Here is a 14,041-nt window from a genome sequence, read left to right on the forward strand (position 1 = left end):
AAGAGTGTAACTTTCATCGTTGGAGGCTGGATGTTGCGTCTTTCTCTTCGGATTCGGCGGCTTACTTGGCGACAGTGGCAGCGGCGGGAAATCTTCTTCCATGTTGTCCGGGAGATAGTCGTGGCCGCCGGAGGCGCCACTGCTTGTGCCCGGTCGAGAAACAACCGGTACAGCCGCGTGATCACGTTTGTTTTTCATCATGATCATTGGTCAAAAGCTACCACACGTTGCTTAAAGACGAAGTAGAGAGTAGGACACGTTTTGAAGTTATTTTCACTACTTTTATCGTAGTTTAGTGAAGAGCGTTGCAAAGTTAGACCGCTCAGGCCGCCATCTTGAACCGCCCCCCCACTGTTCAAAAGGTATGCCATGTCTAGTTTACATCCGGGAATATTTTGTGACGTAAATTGCCATTATATTTATCAAACATCTGAAGAAATGTTTTAATGTTTAATGTTATTTTTTGCCAAAGTGCAACTATCCAACTCTTAAAAATTCAGTAATGGAAAGGAGTTACACATATATCATGTAATGTTCACAGAAAGAAGGTTTCCAGTTCAGTGCGGTTTCCTTTGGATTCACCACTAACCTGAAAAACATTTAGGCTACAGCTGACTTCTGGCCAAAATAAATATAAAATGTGTCTCCACAGCTCCTGACCGGTTCTCTCACGAACTGCATTGAAGGAACTATGGGTGAAATGGACTAATGAGATGAAAGGGCAAATTATTGGAGGTAAAGTATAGACCAGTGGTTCTCAAACTTTCTACCCCAAGTACCACCTGACAAAATGTATCTACATTTCAAATATAACAAAGATCCAATCAGGACTAAACTGGTCTGAAAAGGCAAAGACAAACCTACATTTAGATTATTCTAAACTGCTTGTAAGCCCCAGTCAAAAACAACCTAAATGCATTATGAAATCACTACTAATTAGAAATGATTAAAATAAAGTCTAAAATTGCAGGTGGCCTCGAGTACCACCTGAGGAAGCCACCAGATGTGCACATAGACAGTTTGAGAACCACTGGTCTAGACCTCAACCACCACATGATGTTTACAAAAGTAATAGGAATACTATTGGGGAAAGGCAACCACACCAACAAAGAATTTGCAACCACCCTCGCAAACAAAGCGATTTACATAATTAAAGAATACATCACAGTTGAAATCTGAATCTGTTGGAAGCAAATCATTCATCAACTTCTCAAGTTTGACACATTTTATAACAGTGTGCCTCCTTCCATTTTTGTTGACACCATTAAGTGACTATTCTGAGCAGTAATTACTGCCTGATGGGTCACCCTTTTTAAAAGCTGCTTGGCCTTCAAACCATTTCTAAAATTTGCCAGGCACAGGCTGTGAAGTGCCCAGCTAATTTGCATAACAGGAATCAAACGACAAGGTGCAGCGGCTCACATCAGCAATTACGTCCCCAACTTTTGTATTTCTCAAGACTTGGGCTGAGAACAGTGTGATCATTGTAACCAAACTTCCTCTTTTGTGGCAAGTTGCTATGGTAAGACTTCCCTTTCAGACAGGATGTGGCAGGAAGTCCCAAAATGATGAGTTTTGAGTGTTTGACAGTGAGTGTATGGGTGGAGTGCTTTGTTTAGTTCTAGTGAGACCGTCAGACAATACCGTGGGTTGGTGAGTGGTCAAAAATGTCAAAAAGCAGTTCCCTCGGGCCTCATATCGGGCATATGGTGAGTTCGAAGCCTTATCTAACTTGTATTTCATTTTCACATACAAGAAAGTTGTGCAGATTTGTCATTGGTAGCCGGTGCCTCTCGTCGAATAGTGTTTTTGTCCACTGTTGGGCACAGCTGATCTACCAGGCTTGAGCTGTACCGATCTGTCGTGTGTAGGAAGAGCTGGCCTCTGTCTGGAGCCGCCATTGTGTTTAAACAGGTGTTGGACACGAGTTTCCTTCGAGTCGTCTGTCCTCCTGTAATGTACGGTATCAGTGAATACACTGCAGTGGAAATTCATGTTTAGCCGGACATTTCTTTTCTATAGCCCTAGGTATGTATTTTGCTGCTGGGCGTTTTGTTTGTTTGCAGGGTGATTTAAGATACAAATATACATAAGATGTTTGAAGATATACCTCAGTTTCAACAACAAATGACAAGCTTCCAGTCCAGTACCATTTAGATACAAAATACTTATTCCTCTAAACCGTTATAGTGATTACAGGTGGTTTATGTGTCGACAATCAGTTTTGAGAAGTCGTCGTAATGCTATGGTAGTTTACTGGTCACACCTCACTACAAACTACGCCCTTTTATGGTTAATAGTACGGCCTGCTCTTCTGTAATCCAACATAGTGCTATATATTGTGTAACAACAAGAGTGAATTACAAATTATAGTGCATTTGTTTACCTGGAAAATAAATAAATGTCACAAATGCATTCAAGTACAAGGAAGTTTGAGAGGGTGTAGCAAAGTTAAGCTTTCATTTTTTTTTGAGGGATTAAAAGTTGAATGAGTTGTGTCACAAACCACTTCCTGTGAAAACACAACTGCTTGATTTCACAGTTGAGCTTCAAAAACGCCATTTTAATTGCTGTAAAACTTGTCTGTATAATTTTCTAAACACTAAGTGAAATAATGGGGTGAATTAATAGCTTTCCTTCTGACTTTCTTTGCAGAGCCAGGCCTTGTCAGATGGAGGTAAATATGAATAGCTAGTGAAGTTGCCAAACACAATTTTTCAACGCCAGAGCATGTCTCTGCACGACACACTGAACTGCCTGATTTGCTCATTGCTGGCCTTGCTTTTGTGCTCACTGACGGGTGTGTTTGCTGGTGATGTGCTGCAGAGTTGAACATGTCTGCGCGCAGCTGTGGAGGCAGCAGCTCCAGTCTTCCAGGGACTCCGGGAGGAGCGGGCGACCCAGCCAACGGCGTCCTAAGGTGGGCCGTCTCATTTGAAAACCTCCTGGACGACCCCTGTGGTGTCCGCTACTTCACGGTGAGACGAGTTCAATATGGAGTCTTCTCCTCCTAAGCGTCTTCTGCGTTTAACTGTTTGCTTCTCCCCAGGCCTTTCTGATGTCTGAAGTCAGTGCAGAGAACATCTTATTTTGGCAGGCCTGTGAAAAGTTCAAGAAAATCCCTGCTTCATCTTTGAATGAGGTGGCTTTTTGTTTTTAAGTAAATATACTATGTGTATCTCTGTGTCTGACAACAGTATTCTCACATACTTTCTTTTCATGCCATAGTTTATTAATGCAATCATGAGCTTAAGTTAGATTTATAGATATGAATTGTTTCTGTTGTATTGGAGTGCATTATTTGCTCTAATGGTGCTCTTCTCACTGCGGCGCTCTCAGCTGAAGACAGCGGCTCGCTCCATGTACAACGCGTATCTGTCTGATAGCGCCCCTTATTCAGTTAACATCGATGACTCTGCCAGAGTCGAGGAGGATGCCCTGGAGCGGCCACAGCCCGACATGTTCAATAAGGCTCAGGCCCAGGTCGGTCTCAATAAAGTCTGAAGTGTTTGACCTTCTGAGCTCAACTGTCCCATTTCATTTCCAGATATTTAAACTCATGAAGATGGACAGCTACCGCCGCTTTGTGCGCTCTGCGCTCTACCAGAGCTGCACTTTGGCCATTGTTGAAGGAAAACCTCTTCCTCCACTCTCTTTGGAGACCACGAAGGGCTCCCGGGACAATCTGAACAGGAGCCCCCACAGTGACAAAAAGGTCCATCATACAATAGTCCAGAAAAACTCAAGTTAAAAAACTCAAGTTGTTTCACTGTATTAAATAGGATGCAGCCTATGATGCATGATATTTTTCCAAACAGAACAGAAAATCCGACATGAGTGGTTTACGAACCAATAAGAAGACCCCAGAAAAATATAATCAAAAAAGAGGATCCTGGGGAGGTAGTTCATTTACAATGCCGAATCTTTTGTAAAGTCCCTTTTTTAAATAATTTGTTTTGTAATTTTTTTTAAAGAAGTCGAAGCGTCAGAGGCTCAAATTTTGTCTTCAAGAAGAGAGACTGAATTGTCAACAAAGTTCACCAACAGTGTGGAACTCGGCTCCCTCTACAGGCAGATTGAGGTAACTTTCTGAATAAAGTATAAACTTTCTTTGAATGATACAGAACATCAAAGTAGTTTTCTCATGTGCAGAATGGGAGGTCCAGCCCTCTTTCCCCAGATGAAGGCGGGCGAGGCCGGATCGGTGTGGAGGGGGGCTATTGCTGTGTGTATCTGCCGGACGGCAGCGCCTCTCTGGCCCCCACTCGGCCTGGGTTGCTGATCAGAGACATGTTGCTTGGCCTGTGTGAGAAAAGGGGTTTTCCAGTCAAAGATGTCATCATTTACCTTCATGGCAAGGACAAGGTGAGAGCTTCTGAATCCTGTCAGGCACAAGACAAAAGCAATGAACACATAGCTTACAAATCCCTGAAGATGACAGATTGATAGAGTGGTCTGTTCTGTGATTCTTGCAGCATTGGCTTGTTTGTGCTCTGTCATGTAAAAGTTGTCCTCGTAGCAAATATTTATTAAGAGTAGTCGTCTGTTTTGAAGTTCAGAACTGAAGGCATTGTGACGTTTGAATCGGAGGTGAAACATCTTCAAACAAACTAGCACAGATGACTACTTTTAAGAACATTTGCTGTGATTGACGCTGCTGTTCTGTGCCTACAGCAGCCGCTGTCGCTGGACCAGGACTGTTCTGTGCTCAGGGATCAGCAGGTGTCTCTGGAACTGAGGGTGACGTTCGCGTGAGTCAAACACTTTCTACTCAAACAGCACTAGGTCCTGGCTCAGTGGTCCCACTGTCACCTGCTGTAACTCAGACGAGTGGAGGTTTTCTATGTGGGCTGCTTGAGTGACAGTTGTTACTCAACACTTAATCATTCTGTGCACATAATCTTTGAATGTTAATTTCAGGCTAGAAATCGCCTTCACTGGTAAGACTATTGGCATAATGGCAAAATCCAGCAAGACTCTTCAAGACGCCTTGTCAGCTGTGCTGCAGAAGCACCACCTTAAACTACAGGACGTGCAGCTCTCAATGGTTAGATTTACACATTAAACGTGCCATATAAATATGTGCTTTCATGTATCTGTTGCCTTTATGGTCATTTAGGCTGGCAGTGACGCACCAGTGAACATCAACACCAATGTGTTCAAACTGGCCAGCAAGACCATCCGAATGGACAAAGCCAAAGGTCAGTACAAACCCTTTTTATTTTCAGTCCGTCTCTTTTAGTGAATCAGAGCCCCCTCCAGCAATACAAGCTGTCACAGAATTATAAAACAACCTGTTTTACCTTGAAGCTGAGTCTTGGCCAATGCTAAACTGCATTACTGTGAATTGTCCTGCTTGTGCTTTTGCTTATGTAATGGCTGCTTTTGATAAAGAGTGACGGTCTCTTTTCACTGTCCACTTAAGTGCCCTGATTTATCTGTTATGTGATTCTTGCTCCTCTCCTCTGATTGTCTCCCTCTTCACTCTGCACTGTCTGACTCCAGTTTCCTTGTTGAGAGCCATGTCGCTTTGGGTTCACTGCACTCGTTTCAAACCAGATCTAGCTTCACTTTGAATCAGATGTGCTTCTCTAAACCTTCATATTTACTGAAGAAATGGATCACTTAAAAGGCTGTTTAACATTTGTCCAAAAGCAATTAACTGATCTCATGGTGTGAGATTAGTCTTTTATTTTCCAAGTCGGATCGGTTCTTTTCCTGTGCAGGAAAGGACGTGACCACTTCTAAAGGTGACGCTGATCCAGCAGCCACACAGGTGAGGCACAATCCAACAACAAAACCGTGCATCAGTTAATGCATCCACCTCAGTTTGTAATAAAACATTTAATTATAATGTTTTCAGGAAGTAAAGGGGACCGAAGGGGACAGGGTGCTCCGGACACAATCCCTCCATAACGGGAACAAGGCTCAGCCCAAGCCCAGTAAGAACCGCGACATGGATGGTAGGATGCCCCTCTGCTGTGTGTGTTGGGTGGGTGTGGTTGTGGCTGGGCTAAACGGCACAAAGTGATAATGTGTTTGACTGATGTCCGCTGGCTTTCATGTGTTCATGTATCACCTAATTTGTTTTGTCCAGCTGTGGCCATTTACTTCAAAGTGTCCCCTCCCCTCTTTTCCATATTTTTAAAATATTGTGCTGGGCATATATACTCAACACAATGTGGACTTTCCAGGGCTGCTGGACATGCTGTCCAGAGCACAGTGCTGCCGTGTAGATGACCAGCGAGGACTCCTGACCAAAGAGCAACTCGAAGTGCCACTTTTTCTGCAGCTGAGCACTGACGGAGCAGAGAAGTTTGCTGAAACCTGCTCCTCCATTTCAGATCCCAAAGACTGTCAGGAAACTCCGAGTGAGAACCTAAAAACCCACAGTCCAAAAGCAGATGGGACAAAAGACGTGAGAGAAACGGATTTATAATGTAACGGACAGAACTAATTTAGCACTTTTGATCAAACATAAGCTCTGAAGAAGAAACATCTTTTGGTTTGTCATACACTACAGAATCCCACGTGTTTGTACACGCTGTACAGATGACGGCTCCAGAACCTTTGCAACAGAAGCTTGCGTTGATTGATATTGTGAGAGCATTGACATTTGTGAGAAAAACATGAAATGGTTCTACAATGTTAACAAATCTTAAGATGTTTTTGTTAAATGTTTAAATTTACTCTTATTTAAGCAAAACATGTTGCCAGGTAATGTCCAAAACTGTGCTTGGTGTGTGTACTTTTATTATGGGTTTTGAAACCTTGTTATGCTGTGTGCTTACTGATCTTTTCATATGTGTTATAGTAGTAGGTTACTCCATGTGTCTTGCTTGCTGTCATTGCACATTTGGGCAAACTTTGGCCACTGTTTTTTATGATTTAGCTGTTGTTTCCATAAACCATCTTTTAGAGCCCAGTTAAAAGGACTGGAATGAAAGTGGTGAGAAATGAGCTTGTGCAAGAGGATTAAATGTAGAGATTTCTCTGTTTTTGGTATTGAGTATTGTCACGTCTCATCTGTTTCCTGTCAGGAGGCAGACTGATTCACTGAGGTCAGCTCAATTGCGTTTGTATGTATGCTAAGTATGACTCACACATTTAATCTATCAAATACATGAGCCTGATTTCACTTCTTACTATGGTATTTCGGAGTATTGACCTCATGGTTTGTCGTCAGTTTTTGCACAGTGACGGACAGATGGAGCGCCTGCGATTGGCTCTTGGTTAAAAGATTTGTAGCCAATGACTTGCCTTATTTTTCATAGACCTGTTGCTGTAAAGTGTTTGTAGACCCTGTACTTGCCAATTGCTAAGATTACGAAATACCTTGAGTCATGGAGGACTTCATCCTGATGATGTAAGCAGTATGCATATTTCATAGTACGTGAGTGGTAAAAAAGGCATCCTCTTCACACTCCTGTGTTCTCTGCTGCTGACAGGCTCATGAATGCACCTGACTCAGAGCTGCTTGTTGTTTAGAAGAGCTTCCACGTTTGCAGAGCCAGAGAAACTGGCTGAGAGTGACTGCACACCTGGTGTGTGTCTGCGCTGCGTCGGCGGAGCTATGAATGGGCACCGAGGGGTGTGCTCTCAGACGGCATCGCATCGGCAGTGAGATGAGAGGCATCTACTCTACTGCACGTCTGCACTGAAGCACAGAGCCGCAGAGAGGAGGTGAGTGCTTTAAATACCGGACTCTTCAGTCATTTCTGGCATTTTTTGAAATTCATTATAAAAGGGGGGGTTTGTGAACAGCCTTTTTTTATGGCTCTGCCCTGTGTAATTTATATTTGTCCTCTTGTATTCTGCAATTTGTGATGTCTGCTGGTTTCATACTTTAAGTCCTTCACTGCACAGTAGTAACACATAAACATGGTGAATAGGTTCTAACTCACTCCACTCTGAGCTGTGACACTATCAGAGCTGATCTTGACAGAAAGGGTCGAGAGGAAACGAGCTATACCACAAACTCGTGTCTTAGATGCATTTTTGGCTCCGACAGTGCCTCTGTGAGATGGACAGCATGAAGATGCCCATTAGCACTGCTGTTATCAGGTGGGACACACTTGATCTGAAGCTGCACTGGAACACCACATTCATTTTCTTCTGAGGGAGTCATGCTCCGCTTGTGTATGCATGTCACACACAGCATGACAGCACAGACTGCCATCACCATCAATTACAAGGACTAATGTCTATAGGCAACGGCAGACACTTTCATGTGCTCATTCACAGCCCTCCCCCTCCCTCTGTGTGCAACCTGTAATTAAATATAATATTCTTAGCAAGGCGTCTCATTAGATCAACTTGACTCTGAAAATCAAGTGTCAGCCCCAGCACAGGAGAGACTAGAATGACCTCTTAACCTAAATGCTGTTCAGTCTTTATTCATCGCTGCAGTCTGTCATTATTGATGCTTGACTGAGTCTTTTATTAAAAACTATCATCTCATAACTGGTATTGTTGGTCACAAAGGTCTGTGAAAGGTTGGCTAGCTATTACATTTTCTACATTAATACTGTACATTGTCATGCAAAAAACAACTTTGCCAAAGTTCATCTTAACAGGAGCAGAGTCTACATCAGAACTTTAGTTTTTTGTACATTCTGCAATACACTTCTGGTTTAGACATGTAGTTTGACATTTTTACAAACATTAACTGCTCTTGCTCAGAGTTAAATATTTTATTATAATTTCATGAATATAGCAAAGACACAATTACTATGCATTTAGCATTTTTTCTTTAAATTCAAATAAATCAAAGCATAAAAAGTGTAATATTAATATTTAGCACTTAAGACTCCTTTGTGTCATGTCCAAAGGGTGAGAGCTGTGATAAGAGGTCTTCAGGGCTAAACATTCAGTTTGTCCATCCATGCAGAAAGAACTGAAAAGTGCTTTTGAAAAGAGTCAGAATGGCTCGGTGTGTGTGTCAGGGATTTCACAATTATGTAACTCTCTCTGCTCACAACAGACAATAGTTAAGGATCTGCACGTTTTGGTGATGTTTACCTGATCACAGGGAAGGGACTATGAACCCGTATGAACAGGTCTTTATCACACCTGCATTGGCCCATCACCCTCTGATGCGGTAGAGGCAGGTATTAAGTTATATGTGGGTCAGTTCTCCTGGTCCAGGGCGCACTCAAGTCTCACTGAACACAATCCATTCACATTAGGCGTGATACCTCTGCATCCCTCTGAGGCCGATGTTGCTATAAGTGTAAGCCATGTTGTGCAACTAGCAGCCAAACTGGCGAAGTATGTTTGTATGTTTAGACCCCCTTCTCTGTATTTCTAAGCATTGTTGAGGGTGTTTCCAGTCACTGCAGGTGACAGGGTGGGCGGCTCCAGAGGTCTCTGTGGGAGTGAGCTCCTGTGGATCTCGTCCCATTCATTCTTTATGAGGCTAAGCCTCTGTTTCCGGGTTCAGAAGAGACTGGTCCAGAGATCAGTAAGCACAGTCAAAACCTGTCGGTCTTCTTTACTTGATCTATACACCTGTGGTTCAACTATAACCCAATTGTATGTGAATTTATGACAGATGTAACCACTGTGGCTTGCGCACATAACTTGGCTGCAATCATTATTATTCATTATATGATTGCTCAATTAAATTATAAATTACCATTATCATTCATTTGGTGAACTTTAAGCAGCCAATCACAAATGTATTTTATCTCATCACGGCAGACTCCGGATCCCTGGCCCAGTTTAAAATCGCTGCTTTTCAATTATTATTATTTTTAAACATTTTTTCAAGTTTTGAAAAACAAATCCATTTTTTTTACTCACCGATAATATTTTACATGACACACAGATGTATTTGAAGCATTAATAGTAAAAGCTGGTCATACAGAAACAGACGAGGTCAGTAGAGAGTGATTTTCTCTTTCATGTATTTACCAATGCCAAGTTACATTTTCATTTCATTTTGACCTTGAATTTCCCATATGGCTCAGATACTTCCATCCTTTACACTCAAAGCTCATGTTAGTCAGAAACATGGTTTCAAATTACCTTGATTTTCTCCCTTTTGAGATGCAGTAACTGGTTCATGTATATTTCAGTGTAACAATTAGCACCAAACCCCAGAGGAAACCACCAAGCACTGCTTACATACACATTATGTCATTACTGTACAAACAAGTCCACTGAGCGCCCTCTAGTGTTTGGAAACTCTCATTGCAACAACAAATGATGACACAACATTGACTTTTTTTACCCTGAAAACCATGATGACTTTAGCACCATCTATTTCCATAGATTTCCAAAGACCACAGTTTGGACTGAGCAGTTTTGAAGCGACATTTTCCAGTGACTACAGTGCACCATGGAGCAGAAGACAAACCAGGTCAGAGTGAGAAATGCCACATATTGTATTTCTAAAAACATTATACAATTTCCTCACCGAGTCATCATCTCTAGGGCACCAACAATACGTCTCCTCAAAAACAGATGAAGAACCGCTCCAAATCCATAGACGAGAGACAACACATGAAGAAGGTGAATGTGCCTTACTGTCTTCATCAGAAATGCACTGCAGAGTGTTTAATTCTTGCACATCTTTGCACATCCAGGGCATTTCTTCACAGAAATCCCTCCCATGCAGACCGGAGCTGGAGAAGGTCAAGGTAAGATGCGCAACACTGCTTTAGCTCAGTGGTTCTGGGTTGGTAGTAAAAAGGTAATGCTGCATTTAATTTTTTTTCATTCACCGGGAGAAATAATATGGCATTATTGTTTTGCCTTATTGGTGTAACTCTAAACTGTTTTGTGTGCCTCAGGAGTGTCCCCTAGATTCTGACACACCATCGTCCTCCACTGAGCAGCTAAAGTGATGACCCAACATGGAGTAATAAATGTTAGTGTGTGTGTGTACACAGTGTTTGGTAAATATCCCTTTAGAAAATAAATGCATTAAATGTTGTGAGACAATCGCATGTGAACAGCTCTGCAGCCAATAATGACTCTGTTCCTTGCGCCTACCAAAGTGTAACAATGAAATGTGTCCAGTCAGCCCACCTAATGAATGAGTGTATCCGTGAGCCCGCCATAATGAATCCGTAGACACTTGTACTGTACACTTCTGTGATGTCAAAGCAAAGATACTTAAGTACAATAAAAACTTTGCTATGAATGTGGTACTTTGTGTGGAAATTCTGTTGTTTTTTTTGTAATTTAGTAGTACTAGTCTCATAGGTTTCAGCGATGGTAGCGATAATGTAGAAAAAAATCACTTTGAAATGGATGTTTTGCAGTGTGTCTGTACTCGATGAAGGTATCTCCAACAGTAAAAGGTAAGCCAGTAAAACAAAATGGTGCCTGTAGATCCATTTATTTTGTACATGTCATGTCGCGCAGTCATAAATCGGTAATAAAAGCATGTACCGGCATAAACGAAAACGAAAATACATACTCGAAAGGGTGTAGGAAGAAGTTAAAGGAATAGGCCACCGTTTTTCCATACTGAGATAAGTTCTTACCTGAGCTTAGATGAATTGATACGTACCCGTCTTGGTCACTTCTAGCTTCACCCCATTTGGAGCTATAGGAATAGATTGGGAGAGGCCAAATGCTAACATCATCTTTGGTCATTTTGCGTGACTGAGGGCACACAGTTCTTCCTTACTGTGATATGTTATTACCTGAGCTTAGACGAGTTGATACGTACCTGTCTGGTCTTTGTGCGTGCCCGTGGAAGAGCTTGGTAGCTTCCAACTTCACCCCCGTTTGGAGCTATAGTAAAACACTGGGAGAGGCCAAATCGTAACAACGTCTTTGGTCGTTTTTGCGTGACTGAGGGCATGCACAAAGACCAGACAGGTACAAATCAACTTGTCTAAGCTCAGGTAAGAAAATATCTCATACATATATATTTAAACTTATTTGATCCATACTCCCCAGATTTGGCGGACGAGAATATTCTGGTCTTTTGAAACCACTTTGGATTTTCAATTGAAATCATTTTTTGTGCCTAAATAAATGAACCGAGCTGTAGTTTCTCTACATGGCGTTCTCAACGTGATAATTTATTTCCCATTTCAAACGAGCCTTAATTTGAGTGTGGCTTTTCCTACATTATGACAAAGTGTTGTGAAGCAGAACACGGTACAAAGACGGGATGCCTAATTATCCGGTCAAGAGCCAAGACTGCTGGAACAAGATTAATACTGTGCAGTGTCCAGTGATGTAAAAGTTCTGCCAAGTTCTTGTACTCCAATACATCACTGCACCTTTTCAAAACTTTCTATTGATTAAAAGCATCAATGAGGTAAATTGTTATCCAACACAGACTGATGGTTTACGGCTGCATTATAGGATTATGGGCTTTATGGCTGCTCAGAGCATCTGATGCATAATAGTCCAGGATTCACACGTGGAAAGTACACATTTATTCCAAATTATGATTTTCTGATCAAAGTTGCATTCAACACCAAGAAAACAATCAAAAGGCTGGAAGGTATACACTAGTCGGGTTAGAGAAATGAATGGCAGTAGAGCAGCAAATTTTAGTTATTATGCTCTATATAAAAGTAAAAGACTAGTGTTTGGGCTGAGGAAGGATAGAATAAGCATTAAAACGTTCCTTTTTTCCCCATGAATTGTATTATAAAGTTGTAATAGCAATAGTTTGTCCTCATTGTGTTCAATATTGACCCATCCTTCTGTTCCGTTGGGCTGGGGTGACCTGTCAGGAGCAGAGAAGGATCCATTCCCAGATCTTGAGCCTGGTTTGGTCCTGACTAACAAGCAAGAGGATAATATTTCGAGCTTCACCACCCTCTGCCTGTGCGACACATTTGGACAGGGATTACCAACAGCATGGAGCAGAGCCACACCAAAGATTTACACCAGCCTTTTCTGGGCAGCTGATCAGCCTTCCTCCTTTCCACGGCAAATACTGCTGCAGATGTTGAGAAATCTCCTGTCTTTTTTTTCCCCCTCTTGCAGCATCTTTGGCACAGCGTGAGTGGGCAGCACAACAACATGGTCATTACCTCTCCCCCTGCACTCATGACACTTCACAAAGTTACCTTTTGGTTTAGAAAGAGGTGGTGTTGTCCTGCAAAATTGGGGTTAGATTGACAGATTGGTTGGGGGCACTGCTGAGATGATTGTTGATGCTTTGTAGCTTGAACAGTTTTTAGTAATTAACCACAATAACCAGGTGATGTCACAGCAGTGTGCTAATGAATATGGGAGGAAAGAGTTCTCAAACACAACACGGATCCTGATTATTGCCAAGCTATTTGTGATAAACAAGCAATGAAGATTACACATGAGATGTTTCTACACTCAAGAATACAAACATCATTCAGTTCTCAATAGGGTATTGGTAAATATAGTCTATATTTGTCTATGTTGGTCTACAAATAGAGGACTCTGAAGTGGTTATTCAAAGTGTGAAGTTAAAAAAAAAGGTGTTTGGGAGAAAACAAACCCTCACTGTGTTGAATTTAATCAGGGAGATAAAACAAGTGCTTATGTGCCAGATGGCCTTTCTATTTGCTCAATAGGCACCTAATATACCATATCAATGATGTGCCAACCTAAATAAGGTAGGCGGGTTGCAAAAGAACAATCCAATAACCTTTAAATACATGCTAAATATATTCAAAAATATAAATATAAATAATACCAAGGTGATTTCTTGCCCACTTTAGTGTAATGAAGGCAACAAAGTTTCATACACCAGTGTATGAAACTGACGTACCTTATCTCACTCCTGCCGCTAGAGGTCACTTTCTCCCCGCGCTATTACCACTGATAAACAATAAGAGCTCTTGAATCAAGATTAATCACATCTAAATAGCTCGTTGCATTGTGGGGATTTTTATCTGGCCTCAAAATCAGCCAAAGTAAACAGCCCGGAGAGCAAACATCGTACATCACTTCGTGCAATACGTGTTCTCCTGACTTTTTGTTGCTTTGCATCATTAGTTTGAGCCTCGGGGTTATTGATTAACAATGAAGGCGTTGGTTAATCATCGAAAATTAAGATGTTCCTGCTTTAGGCCACAGAAGCTTG

The 14,041-nt window shown here is 41.8% G+C and overlaps 1 protein-coding gene across 3 annotated transcripts; it reads left to right on the plus strand.

Moving 5' to 3' along the window:
• Positions 1-1,553: 1,553 nt before the first annotated feature.
• rgs14b (regulator of G protein signaling 14b) lies at positions 1,554-11,148 on the plus strand. 3 transcript variants are annotated; one of them, XM_079556471.1, is made up of 20 exons: positions 1,554-1,709; positions 2,656-2,677; positions 2,827-2,978; positions 3,050-3,142; positions 3,340-3,483; positions 3,548-3,715; positions 3,819-3,900; positions 3,975-4,081; positions 4,153-4,365; positions 4,675-4,751; positions 4,921-5,047; positions 5,120-5,201; positions 5,727-5,776; positions 5,864-5,963; positions 6,195-7,366; positions 7,449-7,683; positions 10,276-10,363; positions 10,438-10,515; positions 10,590-10,643; positions 10,797-11,148. In XM_079556471.1, exons 1-15 carry the CDS (start codon positions 1,668-1,670, stop codon positions 6,437-6,439), a joined length of 1,704 nt encoding a protein of 567 aa, XP_079412597.1. In that variant the 5' UTR covers positions 1,554-1,667; the 3' UTR covers positions 6,440-7,366; positions 7,449-7,683; positions 10,276-10,363; positions 10,438-10,515; positions 10,590-10,643; positions 10,797-11,148. The 3 variants fall into 3 exon arrangements, with proteins under 3 accessions (XP_079412597.1, XP_079412599.1, XP_079412598.1); XM_079556473.1 differs by having other exon boundaries at positions 5,864-5,942; XM_079556472.1 differs by having other exon boundaries at positions 4,678-4,751.
• Positions 11,149-14,041: the final 2,893 nt, after the last annotated feature.

Source organism: Gobius niger (genome assembly GCF_951799975.1).
Source record: "Gobius niger genome assembly, chromosome: 5".
Classification (NCBI taxonomy): domain Eukaryota; kingdom Metazoa; phylum Chordata; class Actinopteri; order Gobiiformes; family Gobiidae; genus Gobius; species Gobius niger.